This window comes from Amia ocellicauda, chromosome 4 (assembly GCF_036373705.1).
Source record: "Amia ocellicauda isolate fAmiCal2 chromosome 4, fAmiCal2.hap1, whole genome shotgun sequence".
NCBI classification, from domain to species: Eukaryota; Metazoa; Chordata; class Actinopteri; order Amiiformes; family Amiidae; genus Amia; species Amia ocellicauda.
In genome coordinates this window covers 41,423,411-41,443,494 of record NC_089853.1, presented here as the reverse complement: position 1 = coordinate 41,443,494, position 20,084 = coordinate 41,423,411, and the positions used below count along the sequence as shown (strand labels likewise).

Genomic DNA, 20,084 nt, shown 5'->3' with positions numbered 1-20,084 from the left:
CCCACCCCGACCCCGAAAAATGTATATTCAGTGGCATAATTATAGGTTTGAAGATTATGGTTATATCGTTAAGCAATAGAGCATTTGGTTTGAGTGGTTTGAGCAGCAAGGTTGATTCCTGTGAAGTTGTTAGATTATAGATTTTGCAGTTTGGAAAGAGAAACACAGTTTTATCGTTTTATGTTTGTATGAGGAATAAGGACGTTACAATGTGTGGGTGTGTTTTAAGACTTTAGTTCACAGACTTTGTTTTTTTTTTCCGATTTTTAATAGACATATCTGCAGTAAGTGTTAAAATCTATCTATGTATTTTTTTTTTTCAGCACAAAATCCATTTGAACGTGATTACTGGGCTGTGTGCTTTTTTTTTGTCCAGAAAATAAGCTTTGAGAGAGGGGTCTTTAAAACAAGATCAGAGAGTCACAGTAGGGTTAAAGCAGAGTGTGTGAATGTGATATTTGACAAGATAAAGCACACCTCCCTGCTTTACATGCTCTGGGTATACTGTGAATTCAAGGTTTATTTAATAGGTTTCTGGGAGACTATGGAGTGATGTCCTACAGTTGTGTATTTAGGGTGGCTTTCAGTGGCTTATGAAACCTTCCTGTTTTGTGAAGCAAACTGAGTTTTTGAAGTTCGTGTTTTGTTTGAAATTGACATTCCTCCTCCGGAAAACAAAAAACAAAAAAAAAGGTGGAATAAAAAGATGAAACGGGAGAAAAGGTGATGTCAGTCAAATAAACGAGTTTGTTTTTGGTTTATGGAGATCCATATAGTATCAGCGTTTACTATTAGCATATGACTTCCTATGCAATTGTTTAAATTCATTGTAATTGTTAGAAAATAAACAAGCAAAATTGGAACAAACCATAATCCCTGGGAAACCGAATCAGATTGCTTAGATCTTTGTTTTCTGCTGAGGTGTTTCAACCTTTAAAAAATAAAATAAAAATAAAAAATCTGTCCTTCCTTTTAAAGTTCTTTTTGGCAAGGAGGTAAAAGCTTTTCTGTTTATAAGTTTTAAATAAGACCGGCATCTTCACTCTCTCCTCACTTCATGGCACGTGTAGGATTGCCAGAACATGCAGCTGACTTTTCCTTTTCTTGCTTTCTTTCTTCTTTTTCTTCTTCTTGTAATCTTGCCGAAGGAAAATATGTTCCGTGCTCGGTCTGTTTAGGAGCTTAAGGAGGGATTCTCACAGAAAGGAAGCCTCCTGTAATTTTCGGCAGTCTTTATCTTCACTTCTGTGGGTAGATTCTAATTACCATTATAAAGGAACATCAGTTAGGTTAATAGAAGGAAACCCCTGTTGTGGACTAGCAGCAGTTATTAAACAAGGATGAGAAGCTCTAGATCTTTATGGCACAGTGGGTGTCAATTTTAAAAGCCCCCAAAATCAGTTTTTAAAATTGCACTGGGGGTGAAAAAAAGTAGCAAACTTCTGATTTGAAGGCTAAAAGTGATAGACAACAGTCTAGATACCAGAATGCGACTGCAGTGCTGTATTTAGGATGTGCCCCAGTATTGATAGCCATGTTAATTTAAGTGCAACCCTTTGCCAAAGACTGCAGCGGCAAAAAGGCTTAGTCACCCTGCCTCCTAAAATTTGTAGCCGAGTTATCCACTTACAAACGAAACGAACTTTCATTTACATTTTGAAATATGCTGTTGGAGTTATGTTCCTGGCATGTAAATTGCTATTCTTTCACAATTGTATTTTTTTTTAAGTCAGTAAGAAGTTATCCTGTTGAGCAGTGCTTTGATGAGAACCAGATCCACACACACTGTGCAGGCACCGTGCACATTCTGACTCGACTTGTAGTATTCGGCGTCTGGAATAGTAAGAAGATGTGAGATGCTTGAAGAACATACTGTGATCATTCTGTTACACTCTAGTACATGCCACTTCAGTTTGTAATCTCTGCAAAGCATGCTTTTGATGCTTCACTGATGTACAATACAATGTACGATTATAGTATTTTATTGCATTTATTTTAACGGAAGGGATTCCTGGAAGGGATGCGAGATCAACTGCTCAATGTGGAGTTGGTCTTTAAATTCTAATTTTAAAATAAGCTCGGTTGTGCTCAATGTAATTTCAAAATGTTCATTAGGTTCTGAAGTGGACTAATCAAAGGAGCTACTCTTATCTTCTGAAATTAAATTAAACAATTAAACAATTGTGTTGAGGAATGTGTGTGTGCCACTGGGCTGCACCGAAAAACACGCCAAACCTCGTCGACAAACCATTGTGCTAATGTAAGTGGCCGTCCATTGGATAGAACTCGGACAGATTAATTGCATAACAAGTGGACCTGCTTGTCAACCAACAAGTAATATTGCAGAGTGCCCTGCTCTATGGTGGAGAGGTTGTTGTTACGTAAACATCTTCAGCATCTTGTGAAAGCTTCCCTTGCACATGACAAGTGTTCAGTATCTGCCCAGCGGCCGTGTTCTTCTTGTCAGAGACATGACCGATTTGTGAATTATTTAAGCTGCAAGTGTAAAAGAGTCCCTCGTTACAGTTCTGCCGTTCGGCACTCTAAATAACACACTGTAGTTATGTAGAAGGCTGTACACCTGTTGCCAATAAGGGACGGGCGCCCCTGTAGCAGTGAGACCCAAGCTGTTGTTTGATGGTGTGTCTTGTACATGTGCTGTGATTTAAACACTATAAAGTGACCGAATAAAAGGGGGAATCACAATAGTATTGGAAAGCTGCATTTAAAAGGGTTTATTTGAACTCTTACACTGTTTGCTGTAGATTAATTTTTGAATTCGTTGTAATGAACAGTAGTCGAACCAACACTTAGAGCTAGGCAAACAGTATTTTACCAACTTAAAGTACTGGTTTTGACTGACTTAACCTATTCGGTTTGAAGGACAAAATAACTACCACTTTATCTACTTTGCTTTTGTTTGGTATATGCAGAACCATTATTAAGTTACAGGATGTACAATAAATAAGAGATCTGTTTTGTATATTTATGTTTTGTTAGTTTAGGCTACAGATTACTGTTAATGTTTATTTTTGTTTTGAAAAAATGCTTTGGCAAAACTATCAAAGTGCTAAAGTGCTAAAGTGCGTTAATAATGCACGAGGAATGTTGCACTTTTTTATATGATAAACATGAAATAGACCGGATCAGCTTATTTATTGTTCCCTGTAAACAAGTAAATTGTTCCCCAGAGTGCTTAGAAATATGAATCCATGTGTTGAAGAGATATAAAGGCCAGTGTGGTCAGGGGACAATATTGTTCAGTGATTAACCGAATAGCATGGGCAATGGACAAAAAAATAAGTTCCACATTAAACATGGACTAGTTACTACATCTGGGATCAATCCATTCTGTGCTTTTCATTGTTGTAATTTACGTCCTCGATTTGAACATCTTTATTTAGGAAGATCTGCTTCTACTATACAAATTACTTTCATGCAACATATTCATTTTTGAAGGCGCTCAGTGGGAGAGTGATGCTCTGTACTGCAGTTTTCTGTTTTAGACCAAATTTTTTGCTCCATCACATTCACTGAATTAGGAGGGGGGGGGGGGAAGTGCAATATGTATGAATCAAAGAGCCGTGCGAAACTATTTAAAAGTGTAGTTTACAAATCAGAAAACATAATTCTAAACCGAACCGCAGAAATGTGCTCCCCAAAATATAAACAAGTCAGTGATTCACACAGAAAGCAGTTACGATTTCGATGACACATCTCTCTTCCTTCCTGTTCTTAAGGGATTTTCAGAAACCTAATTGAACCTCTCAGTGTTACATTTCGTGTAGCATTCTCTTCTGCTGATAATAATGATAAAAATATCTTTGCGTTTATGTGTGCTTCAGAGGATGAATCGCTCAATAGGAGGAATAATCGAACATTCTGAAATGCTGAATCAGAAACTAAAGATATTACGGTCTTGTTTATTTCTTCTTAATCTTGTCCTGTGCTTTAGGAAATACTCCACTGCCAAATAAGGTGGTTTAATTTCCCCAAGGCAGAAAAAGTCTGTGCACAGCAGCCTGGAAAAACACTATAAGTGAAAAGTATTAGAGACCGTGGATTAGTAGCAATGGATTAATGGATTACAGTGTTTAAATCACACGTTATAACCATAGATACTGCATATTAAATTCTGTCCGAAAGAAATCCTTTTCTTGTTTGGCCTTGACAAAGAAGGATGAACAGACTGATCGCACATGCTAAGAGCCTAACTGATAGCGGTGACAGCGGTGGGAAATGCAGGATACATCCACGCGACGGTGGGGTCTGGGAGTATTAAGTTCCTGCGCACAAGAACCGTGTGGGCTGTAGGATACTGGGAACATCTTTAATCCATGTGAGGGTTTGTGAGGAGAGCCACACAACTCGCACACAACAGCCCAACCCTGCCCTATTAATATAAGACCAACCCGCCAAAAAAAAGAATGATTTGATTGTTTTCCCATTGTGCGCTCAAGGGAGTAGTACAAAAATCAGACCTGGATATTAGTCCAGATGAGCCTGTTTGGTTTGGTTGCGTTTCTCATTTTTATAGATATAAAAAAAATAGGTTAAACAACTTTAAATTCCAAATGAATCAACTCTCTTTAAACATTCTGTGCTTTTTAAGAATGAGAATTGAGCAGAGCTGTCACTTGGTCTCCGGTTCTCCCTTCATAATGGGTATTTGCCACACTGGCACAGCTTCCATGATATTGCCAGTCACTGTCGGGGAGTTCACTATACAGCTTCCCTTCTCTTTTGGCTAGTTTGGGCTTTTAACATTTTCAACAAATAGTGTGGAAATGAAATTTTGCTTGCAATGGAAGTCCCTCTCAAAATGTCTCATGCAACTTTAAAAGCCTGATAAATGTGAAGGATTACTTACCTAAAAAGAGTAAGGAACATTGATGTTTCTGCACCCACAGGTGAAGATTGTGTTGTTTTTTAAACCTGGTCTTTGCAGCTGCTGTTGTACGGTAGTGAGTGAGAAGGGCAAGGCAGGGAGAATGACTTGCTCTATGAGTCAGCATCTGCAGGAACGCAATCCCAGAATCGTCTGTCTGTCAATCGGATTTTAGGAGATGTAAGGAAAACCACTACCCTGTGCAGTGACTAACTTCCACTTTAAATTGAGTCTAATGTTGTTGTTGTGACTCATATCTTAGTTTTACCTCTTTGAGTGTAATGAGATGGGGCCCGCTTTAAATAATCTTGGCTTTGGCATTTACCCAGGCTGGTCCAAGATGTTCATGTGCATTCCGAGTTACTCAGTCTTGGACAGAGTAAGTCTTATTGATACTGAAACAGATGCCATTTATACAGATGACATAAACTACTGAAAGATTACCTTTAGTAGGTTGGGCAGAAAGGGTTTTTTTTTTTTTTTTTAATAATTTCCCAGACTAGGGGGGTGTTGTAATTTTTAAGATTAGCTGAAATTATGAAAACAAAACACATTGAATTCTTCTTACATACAGTGTCTAAGCAAATTTTACACTATAAAAAAAGCTTTTAATCTGAACCCTGTCAGTTGCTACACTTGTTGACTATTTGGAGATCTAACACATTGTGGGTTGTGGTTATTCTGTACATTACAGAGATTGTCTGTACTTGGCCGATATAGGTGACGGAGTCGGGATAACAACACTAGTCAGAATTAAATGGGTGAAAGTTCACCAGTATGTCCTTGTGGTTCCTGAAACCCCAGATTTTGTAATTTGCAATACTAAACAACACTGTCCAACTCTGCTTGGACATCAAATCTCACTATAGTTGGGATAATCACTTTGTTCAGTTTTCTAGCAGTACTTCAGCATTATTCTAAGCGTCTCTTTTGGATGAGCAGAGCTTGGAAATACCATTCAGCAGGTGTGCTCCATATTCAGTAGGCATAGGCAATTGATGCAGAGGACAAAGCACCAGTGCATCATGGATCTGGTTATTATAGTTATGGTTAGTGAGCAGAACCCCCCTGCTTCTGATTGGCTGAAGACCACATTTGTTTATGGAGAAATAGATCCCCCAGTGTTTGGAATGAGACCCTAATGAAACTGTGGTGTAAAGACCACAACCTGGTGCTGAGGTTGACTGTGACCCCTGGATGAATCTTTCCACAAAACCTCCAAACAGGCATTGACTCAACACTCAACGCCCAATGCCCAACGCTGCTGTAGCTTGGAATGAAACATCATTAAAACATAATTTCCCTACCGATTATGTCATCGTGGCTGATTTGTTTACATCGGAAACAGACATGCAACCTAAAAATATTAATTTGCGATGACCATATTTGGCATTCGTCAGTCCTCGGCAAGTTTCACATGAACAACCATTCCATTTGTTGGCTGATCCACAGACGTCAAGAATGAGATGCATACCGATGTGAGTGGATAAACACTGCAGTATATTTCGATGCGCATGGCAATTCTGACCTGACAATTGTGTCCACTACAGTTTTGTTTTTACCACTACATCACTGGTTATAACCATGCATAACCTTCACTTCGGGGGGATATATTTTTTGGGGCACAAGTAAAATTTCATTGCACCTGCCCTGCTGGGCAACCAGAATTTAAAAATTGTTAGGCCCTGGCGCAGATGAGATTATTATTAGTGTTTTCTCCATGTTGTTTAGAGTTAGTTATTGCATCCCACATTCAGTGTTGTCACCATTTTCAAAGCCATTTCCATACCCTATAGCCTGTGTAAGTGTTTTGGATGTGGGCAGTGGGCAGAATGAGCCAAACTTGTGTCAGCAGTCCGGTGTAGCGCAGCGGCAGAAGCAGGTGAGAGTTTCAAGGCTATGCTGAGCTGGTCAAGTCTATTGTTTCTCTGTGGGAGTCAAGGTAGAGTGAAAGTGAGGATATCCTAAAGGGGAAGAGAGGGAGTTCCAAAGCGCTGGCCCTCTCTCCTCTGTACTCCACGCTTCAAAGCAAAACCAGAAAAAAAAAAACTGAAAAATACACACAAAAAAAACACATGCCCTAGTGCCCCAATACTTAATTTAGCCACGGCTGCAGAGCATGCCACTAAAACTACCGAGCTGCTCCTCAGAGTTCAAGGAGAACAACCGCTGCCAGGGTCCCCCTTATGGACAAAAAAGAAAGAGAAAAAAATAGTGAGAGAGAGAGAGAAAGAGAAAGGGGGAGAAAAAGAGAAAGACACCAAACATTAACAAATGGCGCTCTCTTCTACTCAAACACCAGGACAAAAAAAATGAAACTGGAATGACAACTGTGAGCCCTTTTTCAACCCCTTCAGCATCAGTGTGAAGTTTTTAGTTTGATTGAAGGCCCTTTTCTGTGGTGTGCGGTGTGAAAGCTGTCCTAATTGAATGATAAAGTGCCCCGAGATGGAGCCTGGTGAATAGTTAACAATGCAATGCCTGTGTGTGGTAGAGGGGTTTTGGTACACATCCAGCCTTCCCCTCTCCACTCCAGGAGGGGTCTATTATTACCCTCTCTGCTGGACTCTGTCACATGACTCCTGTCCGACCAATGAGGAGGGCCAATTGCAATGTCCATGTGGTTTCAATGGCCTCATTTTTAAGGAACTGACTTTAGCTATCTCTGTACTGCTGTGCAAATTATAATCCATGGCCTTGTAATTTTCTTCTTGGGAAGGCTGAAGGGGCTCTACTCCCCTCCTCTCTTTTTCCTGGCTTGTACAGTACGTTCCTCCTTTTGTTTCTAAGTGCTGTGTTTTCACTGCTCCGCACAAGTGGCAAAAGAGCAGGTGTAGACGGCTGAAGCCCTGTGATTTTTTTTTTCTTCTCCCTCTTTTTTTTGCTGCATGAACCATGAAATGCAAACTGCAGCCTACGGTTTTCACAGACATTTGGCCTTGTATTGAAATCCTGCTTGTTTTTGTGATGGGAAAATAGCTGCTAACCCTAAAGGCATAACGATTTTGAAAAACATCTTCACAACAAAAAATATTGCCTTTCTTAGGGATTGTTTCTGGACAAAGTACCCCCAAAGTAATACACCCCAGTGTAATAAGTTATTTTATTTTTGTACATGTTTCATACCCATCAATGGCCAAATGCAAGTAACAATGTATATAATATTGTACATCCAATGCTGCAATTTCTCCCAGCCAGGTCAATCTGGTTTCCCTTACCAGCTCCTGCCTCTTGTTCAAGACAGACACCATAACATCTTCCATCATCAATTTACTTGTATCTCCCACGTGTGAAGGGAAAGAAAGCACATGTTGTGGTCAGTGATGGGGACGTGGTGATGGAAGTGTACTTTTTTCGGGGGTAAAGTGTTTGCCTCACATCATTGGAGAGAGAACAGGGATGAATCAGACCTCTTCATGTCAGAGAAACAAGATCAGAAGAGCTTACTCTGAGGATCCTGATTGATGGCAGGCACAACTTAAACAGCAGCCTGTGCTTAATTCACGGGGCATCAGTGAGTAATGGTAAACAGGTTGATCGGTTTGATAAGTGGGTCTAAATAAACCTCCTTAAGAGCCCAGAACAAATGGTAATTTTGGCCCATTAAAGCCCAAACCATAATCAATTAAATTGTGAAGGAATTGGATACAATTTGAACCAGAATAATGTAAATCTGACCCAGAACAGAACTCTGCCACCCATGATGGAGACCACCACACTGCAGGTTCTTGTTTAAAACTGGTTACATGCCCATCGGTTCGATCAAATCGGTTTCTGTTCCCCTAGCACTGAAAAGGAACCCCTTCCACATATTCTCCATGTTGTTGATAATCCCATCAGGATGTGCTCTTGTATGTGTAAAACCAGTTCTCCCCTGGGACCTGCAGATAAGGGGGGAGGTCTTCCAAACACATACTGGCCGAGTGAAACTGCATATGGGATCAAGCAGTAGCTGCATCCAAGCTGGTGTGGCAGCAGACAATCTGTTAACTATTTTGCTTAAGCATTTGAAACCTAATCCCCTTGCTGAATACTGTATGGGCTATACAAGCGCACACAAAAAAACAACATTCCCCTCATTTCAGTGGAGCGCTGTGTGGCGGAGGGAGCAGGACGAGGGACCACCCTCCAGCACTCTTGTTCCCCAAGCCAAGTTTATCTCCAGTGATGAAATAAAATACAAAAAGGAATTAAATGTGTTAATTATTCCAGAGTGGGGTGTTCTTGTTGGGTCTGGGCTGAAGCTAGGGTTGTGCAAAGTTACGCTGCCAGTCGGTCTGCTGTGGAACGTGGGTCAAAGCACGGCACCTGTCCGTAACTCCCAACATCGAGAAATAATAAACCGCTTTTGATGCTGCTGGTTCACTGCTATAGGAAAGAAAGAAAGAAAGAAAGATTTGCCACGCACAGCTTTGTGTCTTTCTAAGAAGAGTGTAAGCAACATTCTCTGCTCTAAGATACATACATACTTGTGTACTATACTGCATCTGTCTTTATCCTAGGTGATGCTGTATTGGTAAATGTTTTATCACAATGCAAGGCCATATTTTCTTAATATAGGGATTTATTGGAACCGGTTTTTGATCAGTATTTGATTGTTGTGCAGAAGGTCTCTTGAGTTTCCCTTCCACAGCAAAGCATCTTTACCCTGTCCAAAGACATTGAAAATAGAAATGTGACACAAATGTAAAGTTTAAATGTGTCAGACATGGAAGAGCAGTGAAAATATATCGGGTTCCTGGATTTCTGCAAGTATTAAGATTGAGTTATTTTGTTGTTGTTGGTTGCTTTTATGAAAGACTTATTGTTGAGGAATTTCCGGTTCATGTTCGGAATACATTTCCATGCTGTTGTTTAAAATGAGGTCTGTACGGCTATACCACATTCAATGGAATCTGAAAGGTATATTGCTATGACACTTTGTTATGAGTCCCCGGCCATGGATTTACCGCGATCATGTTTCAGAAATGCATGGAATGCCAGCCACTCTGAAAAATTGCCCATTTTGAGTCGTTTTTAATGTGGGATTGTTATTTCTGAACTTTTCTGTTTTTCTTCTCTTGCCCCCCCCCCTCTAATTTGGGGTGTTCCCTAAAAAGTAGTGAAATAACTTCGTCTCCTGTAATTGACAGAGCAGAAAAAGCTCCCTATAGAAACTGTTGCAGATTTCTGTAAACAAAACCCCGAACAATGCGTGTTGTTTTAAGCAGTGCTGACGTTGCCAGACTTAGAAATTGTTTGTTGCTGACCGCATCTGAAAAAGTTACAGCATAAAATACATTGCATCTCCAGCATCAGTATTCGCAAAGGACGTCATTTTCCGGGGAGTATTGATATTCTATGAATTCCTCTTATTTTTTTTTCTTCACAGTGTGAAGAAAACATAACTCTCTTTTTAACACTGAATGAAAACCATAGTGTTTTACATAGAAAATGGTCACTCCAACAGTACTGTCAGTCTAATTTTCACTAAAGATGCCTGTAAAGACATCAATGCTGATTTATAATTGGTGTTCAACAACATGAAAGTGCAAGCGATGGAATTTCTACATATAAAATGTTAATAACAACCATATGGAAAAAGATCAATATTGATCACAATGGCTGACTGCAACATCTCTTTGTATTGTAGTGGATAACGTCTTAATCCATAATGGAAACATTCCCGCCGAATTGTGGGCTTATTTTTAATTTTCCTGGCAGATTTGCATAGAACCTGCGTGTAAACGGAACAGTCTGCACTTGAGGAGCGGTGTTGTATAGTGTAGTGTGGTGAGCCTGCCTGTGTGTTAGTGTGTGTTAGTCGGTGTGTCGGTGCGCTAGTGTGCCTGTGTGTTAGTGTGCGCACGCTGGGCTTCCCCCTTTTGTGCAGTGTTTGGAGGAGGCCAACGCAGCTGGCATGGCGCCCGTTGGCAGCCTGCCCAAAGCATGTGCTGCTCCAGAGATTTCTGTCAGGACCAGGACTCCCTACCAGGAAGGGGTTTCCCTCCTTCACCTTGTTATCACAATCCCAGGGCCCCAGGCACTCAGCCTCCTACCTGCTGTGCCACACCATTAACCCCTCCTGCTGCCCGCCCCCTCTGCAGGCAACTACCGGCTCCCTGCCTGCTTCACTGCAGCGCCTTTAACCTGTGCCCCCACCTGCGTGTTAACTTGACTTTCCACATTCAAGGGGCATCCACTATCAAAAACATGTGCTATGAAATACTGACAAATTCATTTAAAATAAATAAGAAGGAATTGAGCCCCCACTTGATTTTTACACAGTTCAGTTGATACAGGAATAGGCAGTTGTGACGTACAGGGGTGAGTAATAGTTATATTTTGCTTACACTACGAAATGGAACAACCCTTCCCCTAGGTGTACTCTAGCTATAAATACCCAACGCAATTGGCAACATTAAGACTTCAAAGCTCTCTCTGACCCTTAGGCCCATAGTCTCCCATGTCTTTGCAGGACAGAATTCAGTATGAATCCATGGTCAGAGGTGGCCTGGGCTTCACACTTCCTCTGGTTTAGGAAGTTTAAACAACTATTTCAGGTTTCAAGGCCTGACACAACATCAAGTCCTGCACACACTCATTAGAGCAAATAGCCCCCGCCACCACAGAGCAGCATTACATCACTTACCAGCCATGACTCTGTAAGCCAGGAGAGCGGTCTGTTGTACGTGAGAAACTTCAGGTCCACGTTTCCTGTACGTCCCAGTGATAGGTGAGACGTTTAACAGGCTGCCTCTCATTGCATTGTTTCTTCAAAATAGGGGAGTGAATTGGAGTTAATTTAATCGCAATTCTGAGGCCTGTTAATTGTTAATTAGCTCTAAAGCTGTATGCAGAACAGATGTCTTGCCAGAATATTGAAAGCAGTATTAATATGCAAGTATAAATTGGCCATTGTGAGGCCACAGCAGCAGGGATCCACAATCAAGGCCACTTGTTTTCCTTTACTTCACCATTTTACACTGTCATTCCAGAGCCAGGGAATACTGAAAAACAAATTTGCATCTTCTGTTAATTTGTATAACTGCTTTTTTGGGGGGAGTGTGCTACTTTAAATGGTCATCGATCTTGCTTCCCAGTACTAGGTCTGTTTGAAATGTAATGTCGCTAGTTCGAACAGTGATAGACCAAGGAAGAGGGCTGCTGACTCGGGGGTGAGGCGTGACAGAGGCGGGACCCACTCTTCTCACAAACGATTGTGGTTAATATTGGGTTTAAGAACAAAAAAAAAAACATGCGCGCCTGAGAGGGGGAGACTGTTTTCATGTGAATCAAACTCAAACAGATGCCAGGCGATCATGAAAACACAGCTGGGGACAAGGTGAAGCTCAGGGGGCCAGATGTGGTGCCGTGCGAAGTCTCTTCTGGGCCACTTTAATCTAGCTTGTTTATTTTGGTATTTCTCAAACACAGTGCGGACGGGTGAATGGCATCTGATGTACCGCTGCTGCAGCAACCGCAGAGGCATAGAAAAAAAGTCTAAAATAAAATCACCCTAATGAGCTTGCTGATTTGCGGGTGTTTGGGTTGGCATCACCGGCAAAGGGTGCCTGATTCATGTTCTGTAATTACAATTCGCATGCCATCCACTGTCTAGCTATTGTTGGTGTTTAAACGGTTGTCGTTTGTTCTGTGCGCCAGCTCTCCAGGACGATTTCCTTGATAGATCACACATCCTTGGGTAGCAGACCATCTCTACGGGTTACAGGGTCTTGCCCAGATTGTGGTCAAGGGGAATCTCACTCCCTGCCAGAGAGGGAATGCCTACGAAGTCTGATTAAACATTTCACACGACTGAACTGCCGATACGACTGAAAGTGGAAAATTGTAGGCTTTTAGATTGACTTTGCTTAGCATGAAAGAATTAAGTTGTCGTATGCAACATAAGTATATGTATTTTCCACAACATATGAGAGGTGTGTAATTTTAAAATGTCTCTTACTTTTTGCCTTATTGTTCCAGTATTATTTAATGGTCAGGAGGACCTGGGCTGATGGTAATCTCAAATGCAGTGGGTTTTTGTTTGTTTGTTGTTTTCATTCATTACGTTTTGATGTTGGAAAACTAGGTCATACCATTTGGGTAAATGTTGAAGATTATTCCTTGCGTCACCGTTGCACCAAGCGAGTTCATCGCCTTGAAGTGGTCAGACTTCATCCGTCAGGTGACAGTGGATGGCAATGCGCAGATCTGCTGGAGAATGAGATTGTGGTTTTACAGGCTTTGTGGTTCAACAGACACACTTTGTGCACTGTGGCTGTCTTCTACGCAAACCTTTTTAGCCTGAAGGAAGAAGAAGAAGAAAAAAAAAAGTTGACAAATGGCTTCCGAAGCGATTATCTCGTATATCCCTCAGCACCTCCATTGTTTCATTCATGGTTAAGAACCGACACAAAGGCTGGATAACTCTTTCAAATCTGTGTGAGATGATTTAACAAGAAAAATTGGGAACACACCGCGATCTAAATCATTTCATTTCCTTAAATATTAAAGTGTTTCCCGGAATAATGGGTAATTCTATAGCAAAAAAAAAAAAATTCAGTGCTGTGAAGTGAACTGCATTTTGTAATTGATGCATGTTAGGTCCCTTGATTGGCAGATGAACATGATTGCTGGAAAGACCTGATATTGTCAACAGAATTTGGAAATTCAAGTCCTCTCTACACCCCAAACTGACTTTCCTGTACAGGTGTGAAGAGGACAGGTTTATCTGTGGATCTGTGAATGGAAGTGCAGGTGAGGTACCCAGGCCTGTTGTGTGACAGGATGCGAGCATCGCTGTGCAATCTGGAAGATCTTGGCAGAGAATGCAAGCTCCAATTGACTCAGATTTAGAAAATTAATTGCTGCTTTTAATTATATAAAATGAATGACAAGTGGGCGGTGGGGGCGGAGATGTGTTAAGCAAAACTTTTTTGGCACTGAAAGGAATACATATTGTCTGGTTTAAATTTATTCGGAATAATACTGCACATGGGTACTCTGTAATCTGTTAACGCCATTAAGGGTTTGTTGGGTTATTCAATTGAATAAATACTGTTCATTAAAATTGACTTTTCACAGTTTGCTGGACAGTGATTCAGCCTTTTTGCAGGTAGTTCACAATTCTTTGTGAGAATGCAAGAATAAGACTTTTTCCCTTTCAGATCCCCTTCGGCCAATTGCTTGACGTGACATTTTAATTGCGACACTTAACACGTACACCATCCACCGCTTTTGAGATCTGATACTGTACCCTGTATGCTAGACAGTGGACTTCAGTCACTCAACACCCCCCTTTAGATTATTATGAAAATCTGTCTTATGATCATTTGGATGTAAAACCTACAGTTACAAATTACAATGTACAGCTGGTCTTGCGTGACCAATCACTCCATCTTGGTTGTTCTTTAGAAGTGTATCTCACTTCGTCAGCTCTTGATAATTTCACATGGCTTTCTGTAGTGCAGTGCCGTCCCTCATGCAAAAATTACCTGGCATGCAAAAGTGGAAAAGCTGTATGCTGTACTGGCAGAAGTTTGAAACGCATATTTATTTGTCAACAAGAAAAAAGTGCAAATATTCACATGAGTACTGCCTGAGAATGGAACCCTTGTCACATTGTGCAGAGAGGAAAACCAGCACAATCTTAAAGCCTTTTGGAGCATAGCTTTTATCTGTGGTACACAATTTGCTTCCCTTTCTTTCTTTTGCCTCCAAATAACCCCCTGCTCATTTTCCAAAACAGTATTCAAGGAAAAAAAGAAAAACATTTAGGATATATATTGTCCAAAGCATGTTCTGGTGTGACAATACATCACACCATTATAATAGTTAGGTCATGGTTTAAACATTTTATTAGTGTGGTCATGATTACTAAATAATGTTGCACCAAAATGTGCTTTAGGCCATATATATATTTCTGTATCTTACTTTGTGCTTAAACGTTTACAATTACTTTCAGGAAAACCAGGTCGTCCTGTTTGAGAAATACTATGTTTAAAAAACAAAACACAGAAGCACTCAAACAAAACGTGTCAGGAAATGAAATTCTGCCATTGTGTACCACAGATGACCGTTGAGGGAGAAAACGAAAATGAAATCAACAATGTGTATTTTATCCCCATCCTCTTTCAGGTCATCCAGTGTGATAGGTGATTGTTGCAGTAGGATGTTTTACTGTTAACTGGTCTATTCTGTAGTTGTAGCATTCACAGTTTTTAATTATTGCTATTTATTCAGATTTTGAAGCACAGACAGGCATTGTCATCCTGTTGTCAGTAAATCTTATGTGACAAGTATTGGTTAGGCATGTCTTTTTGTGTCCTTCCTTCCTCTCCAACTTCTGTCGGTATAATATTCTATGTTGCTAACCTCTACAGGAAATGATGCGCTGCTTCTTCAGTTACAATACCATCTTGTGTCTGTGGATACAACAAAACAGAAAAGTAAATACGCTGATGAGATTAATAACAATTCAAACTGCGAAAATATTGAAACATCCATTACTAACAGTGAAAGGAAAAATAAATGTATTTTCAAGAACAGACCAGTGTATCCATGTTCTGTATATGTATCAATAGGTACTATATTTAGAAAACAAAGCCATTTCATTGTGAGATCGTTATGAACACTGAAGTCAGTGGCAGTAGTTAAACTTCACAGTTTTTTTTTTTCATTCATACAAACACAAATATGACCAAAGACAAGTTCAGATCCTCAGACCCTTTTTCATTGTGAAGCTCCTGCGTTGGTGAGCTCCTGTTGTTACAATCCACCAAACAATGCATTTTTGTACCTGCACAACTATCGTATGCTGTCCTATGAGAGAGTCCTTTCACTTCCTGGTATTTGGGGTCTGCAGGTCTTGTGATATATAAGGCAAGTTCTAGTTCTGAGTTCCAAACAGCTTCAATTCTTCACACTACACCCCACTGAGGAGACACTTGGCCAGGTCAGGTGGAGATAGAATCGAAACACTGCTGAAGGAATAAATGACAAGATTAAAGTGTGCTGGTTAGATTGATCAGATGAAAACCTATAGGGGTAAGAACACAATTCAATATAATTTATTCTTGTATATCACTATGTAAAGTTGTATATTTTCATCCAAGCTTCAAGATCCCAAACATGTTGCCATAAGTGTAGGGCTGTTTATGCAAGATTTGGGCTTACAACAGAATATAATGAATGATAATTAAAAGAAATGCATAATCCACCTACAAATAAGCAGATGCACATGTAGGTTTCAAAAAAGACAAATGAAAAGACTCTGACTCCGATGCCGGTGCTCCTAATCAGAATTGCAGTCGTGTTCCATAGAAAGGGGATGTACTGATTAAATGCTCCCCCCCCACCATTTTAAACAGTTTAAAAGGCCTTTCAGGAGGCAGCGAGAGATCAGCATTTTGTGAGGTGGAGGAATGACCAGGGACAGTGAATAATGAATTGTGAAGTACGGGTTACCAGTGGGGGAGGAAATGGAGGGGGAAGCCTAAAAGTAAATAGTGGAACGAGGTGGTTCTTTTGTTCCTTCCTCAGCGCATTCATCAACCTTCAAGAAAACAACACCAGCATTTTTACCTTTGCTTTTAGATGGACAACAAAGGGAGCCTCCGGCTGGCTGAGGAAGCAGTTGGCGGCATGAACTTTGTTTAAGTAAGTTGTGTTTGACCGGGAGAACCCTTTGAGAGCTATGGAGCCTCTTGGATACTAGAGACTTACTCGACCATTCCCTAGAGCTCGTCCCCATCCGAATATCAATGCAGCTGCAAGGTCCAACACGCCATTTTGGAGTGTGGGCTTGGGTGGAAGATGTAGATTTTGTTTGTTTGTTAGCTTAGCAAGGAGGCCATTGCCGGCTCTGCAAGTAGCTGTTGTTCAGTGGAAAAGAACAGATAATACCCAACCCATCCCCCCTCCCCCTCCCCTCGTTAGATCTGCCTCTAACAGTCTTTTCCCTTCCTCTCCTGTCACTTTGTGTCAATGTGGTCACTAAAGCATGACTTGACATCCTGTTCATTGGAGTCACTGAACTATCACTAAAGGCAGGCTTCAGTGTTGGAGTGCCCCGCCCCTTCTCCCTGTTGCGCTCCAAGCTGCGTCCCCTGCTTTCACCTAGCTTGTGTACAGTTGAGGTGCTGGGGATGTTATTTCTCATTCTTTTGTTTTGTGGTTATGGGGGTTTGTATCATTCTCAGTAATTTCCTCAGGTTACTTTCTCTCATTTCTCTGTTTGCTCTTTCATACTGCACTGTCAGCTATAGACGAGCTTCTTTTGAAAAGTGCTGAATTACAATAGAGCTGATGTCCTAGCCAATGGTGAATGATACTACTGGTGGCCGTCTCCTGCAGGACCATTATTGAGAGGAATCTCAAGGTTAAGCCTAAAGGACCTACAATTACTGAAGGCAATGAAACTATACTTGAGCAGACTGTGAAATGAAATAATGCTTACTGCCATCTAGGGGAGCAGTCATAGTATTGCCATGACCTGTCAATCTCTTTTGTTGATGGAAGAGTTTGAAACCAAAATACCTGTAAACTCTACTCACTCGGCCCTACTAACAAATACACTCCCCTGGAGCTACATCCCTGCCTGTTACAGAAAGTAATTCGAGGTTCTCGTGTCTTTTAAAGTAGAAGCATTTACTGACATTATACTGCAGAAGAAAAGAAGGAAGTGGGTTGGGGAGGCATTTCAATGTAACACGGAGTAATTCCCTGTAATTCCCTTCTAGTCCTGCAGGTGCTGCAGTCTTCTGACTGAGCTCTTCAAGACTTAATTGAATGGGTTATGGATGTTATTGGTCAATGTAGCGATTCAGGCTTGGAAGCTATGTGTTAAAAAGATGCAGGACAAAGGGCCTGCTTTAATATTTTCACTTTTTTGATTTGAAGACCCTTGAAAATCCCCTGATTAAATGGGAGAATGTTCGGTATGCAGTCCCTGCCCATGTAACAATAGGCCGTACTTCCTTGTGCCAGTGAATGGGGAAGATGTCATTTTCTTCCACCCTGCCTGCTGTGTGATGGCTATGTAATCATGCTGCACACAGGGCAGGGGGTATTCCAGCTGTCAGCTCCTCTTAGCTGATCATATCTCCCAGGATATGTGAAGCTGGAGGAACTGGCGTAATTATTCAAATTCCGACAGAGACATTATCGGACCACCCTGGGGAAGGATGGGAGCAGATTATTGGGGGCAACCCCTCTCTGACGTCCTGCCATGGCGGGGGACTCAGGGGGACTAGTTCTCAGGCATTCCATTCCAGAATGTCTTCACTGTTCAGGGGGTCGTCGAGGGGTCACGGAACCAAAATGTCACTGTGCACTTTTTCCCAATGTCATGGCTGGAACAATTGTGAAGTGGAAGTGGACACATGAGTGGATGGATTGCATTCTTTTTTTGTTAATAATTGACAAAAACTCTAATGATATTGAAAAAAGTAATTCATCATTCATTCATCACATCGTGAATGTATCTAGAACCACTCTTAACAACCGGAGATTGTTGAAAGAGCCTGATTCATTGCAGGTAATGGTCGCGGCAGTTCAGTTTGGTTCATTTCAAAGGTGTGTTTGGATGGGAAACCAAAATCCTGAAGTATGAGTACATGAACACACTATTAAATTATACACAAGGTTACAGATTTGGAAACACAATACAACTGGTTAAAAAAATCTGTTGGCAGAGCAACATTATTTCTTTAATTGCAGTCATACCATTGAGCTCAACACTTTTAAAGTAAACAAAATAATCTATGATGTAAAAGAGTAAATTTCACCTTGACCAAAGATGTCTGATAAATAATGAATACACGGACAAGTACCAGGTACTAGTAGTCATACTACTGCGATTCTTCTAAACTGTGGTGTAGTTATTGTGTGCAAACTTGATCAAAGTAGTTTGTTCAGTTTTGTTTGTTTACCTCCGATTCACCTAATGTCCTGTTCTTCTTTACTGCAGGGTAATAAAGATGTGTAGCAGTGCCCTGCTGTGCTCACCCCCAGCTATCACTGTTGGGACTGGGTGAGAGAGAACCTCACAGCACAGTTTTGGAGATCCCCCCCTCTTCCCCTCATTTATAGAAGGTAAAGGCTCTCACCTGTTTTGAAATGCTCAGTCATGTCTGCCTCCAATTTTCCATATGCAGGAAAAAGAGGGGGAAATAACTGAGCAGAAGTCACACGCAATGGAATTTTCCCCAAGACTCCACCTCAAGTCGTTGGTGTACTTTACCTGTATTGACTCAGTCAAGCCTTGCCTTTGACAGCCAGTGACAGTGATAAGACCTGAAACATGCCTGTCCCAACTTGAAAAGTACTATAATCGTCAATGTCTGTCACTGCTATTAAGTACAAGAAGAAGTCTGTATATGCAATTTCCCAAAACCAAATTAAAGACCTCAGGCCACAGTTTTTAGAATTGAAGAACTGAATATTGTTTAGGGGAAAAGCGATTTAATTGGTTTACACACCAATTGTGAAACACCAGTACTTAAGACTGCATAGTATTATTAGTAGAGACAAAAAACTTGACAGGAATTTTAAAACCCTGGATGGTCCTAAAAACCTCCTCTGACACCACCGAATGTATTTGACTAAACCAGAAGACCATTCACAAGACTCAAAGCAAGAGCAGTGTGTGCATGGTTTTGACCAGAATGCTATGGCTATGAATTTTTGAATGACTGTGTAAGAAGGGCTAACATCAATTTCGTTTCCTTCAAGCCAGGTTTTGGTGACTGAAGCCTGTGCTGCTGGTCTGCCCCAGCCCCTCTTCTCTCCTCCACACGCTACCACTCTGCAACCGCTCCCTACAGAGTTGCCGCACGAGAGCCTGGAAGGGGGGGCAGCAGCGTCCGCCTTTTCATGGCCCCGGCCCCTTAAGGCTGCCATGGCAGCAGGTGCCACCGATGACCAAGGCCAGATTACCGCAATAACGCCGGAGGACGAGGACGTGTGCAACGCCACCAAGCTTTTTGCCGGCAGGCCGCTGCGAGCAGAGAGAGAGTACAGAGAGGACAGGACGCCCAGGAGCAGCGAGTGCCCTGTGTGCGGGGCCCTCTTCAGCACGCAGGACAAGCTCCGTATACATACCTACTGTCACTCTGGGGAGAAGCCCTTCCGCTGCTCTCAGCCCCAGTGTGCCAAGGCCTTTGTCTCCAAATACAAGCTTTTCAGGTAAGAGCGATGCTGCAGGGTGATCTCC

General features: G+C 41.4%; 1 protein-coding gene and 1 long non-coding RNA gene across 3 annotated transcripts in view; one reads left to right on the top strand and one right to left on the bottom strand.

The window, feature by feature from the left end:
• Window positions 1-20,084, top strand: part of plagl2 (pleiomorphic adenoma gene-like 2) — a 29,395-nt gene that overhangs the window by 1,927 nt on the left and 7,384 nt on the right. The window contains exons 2-3 of one of the 2 annotated variants that reach the window (XM_066702275.1): window positions 18,840-18,964; window positions 19,608-20,056. In XM_066702275.1, the coding sequence (XP_066558372.1) occupies window positions 19,770-20,056 (287 nt within the window). In that variant the 5' untranslated portion in view covers window positions 18,840-18,964; window positions 19,608-19,769. Of the gene's footprint in view, window positions 1-18,839; window positions 18,965-19,603; window positions 20,057-20,084 lie in introns of both variants that reach the window. The other variant, XM_066702274.1, reaches the window with a different exon arrangement.
• On the bottom strand, window positions 14,405-15,887 carry LOC136748899 (uncharacterized). Its single transcript, XR_010816656.1, has 2 exons — window positions 15,669-15,887; window positions 14,405-15,294 (listed from the first exon to the last, which is right to left on the bottom strand). It is a non-coding gene; the product is annotated as an uncharacterized LOC136748899 (long non-coding RNA).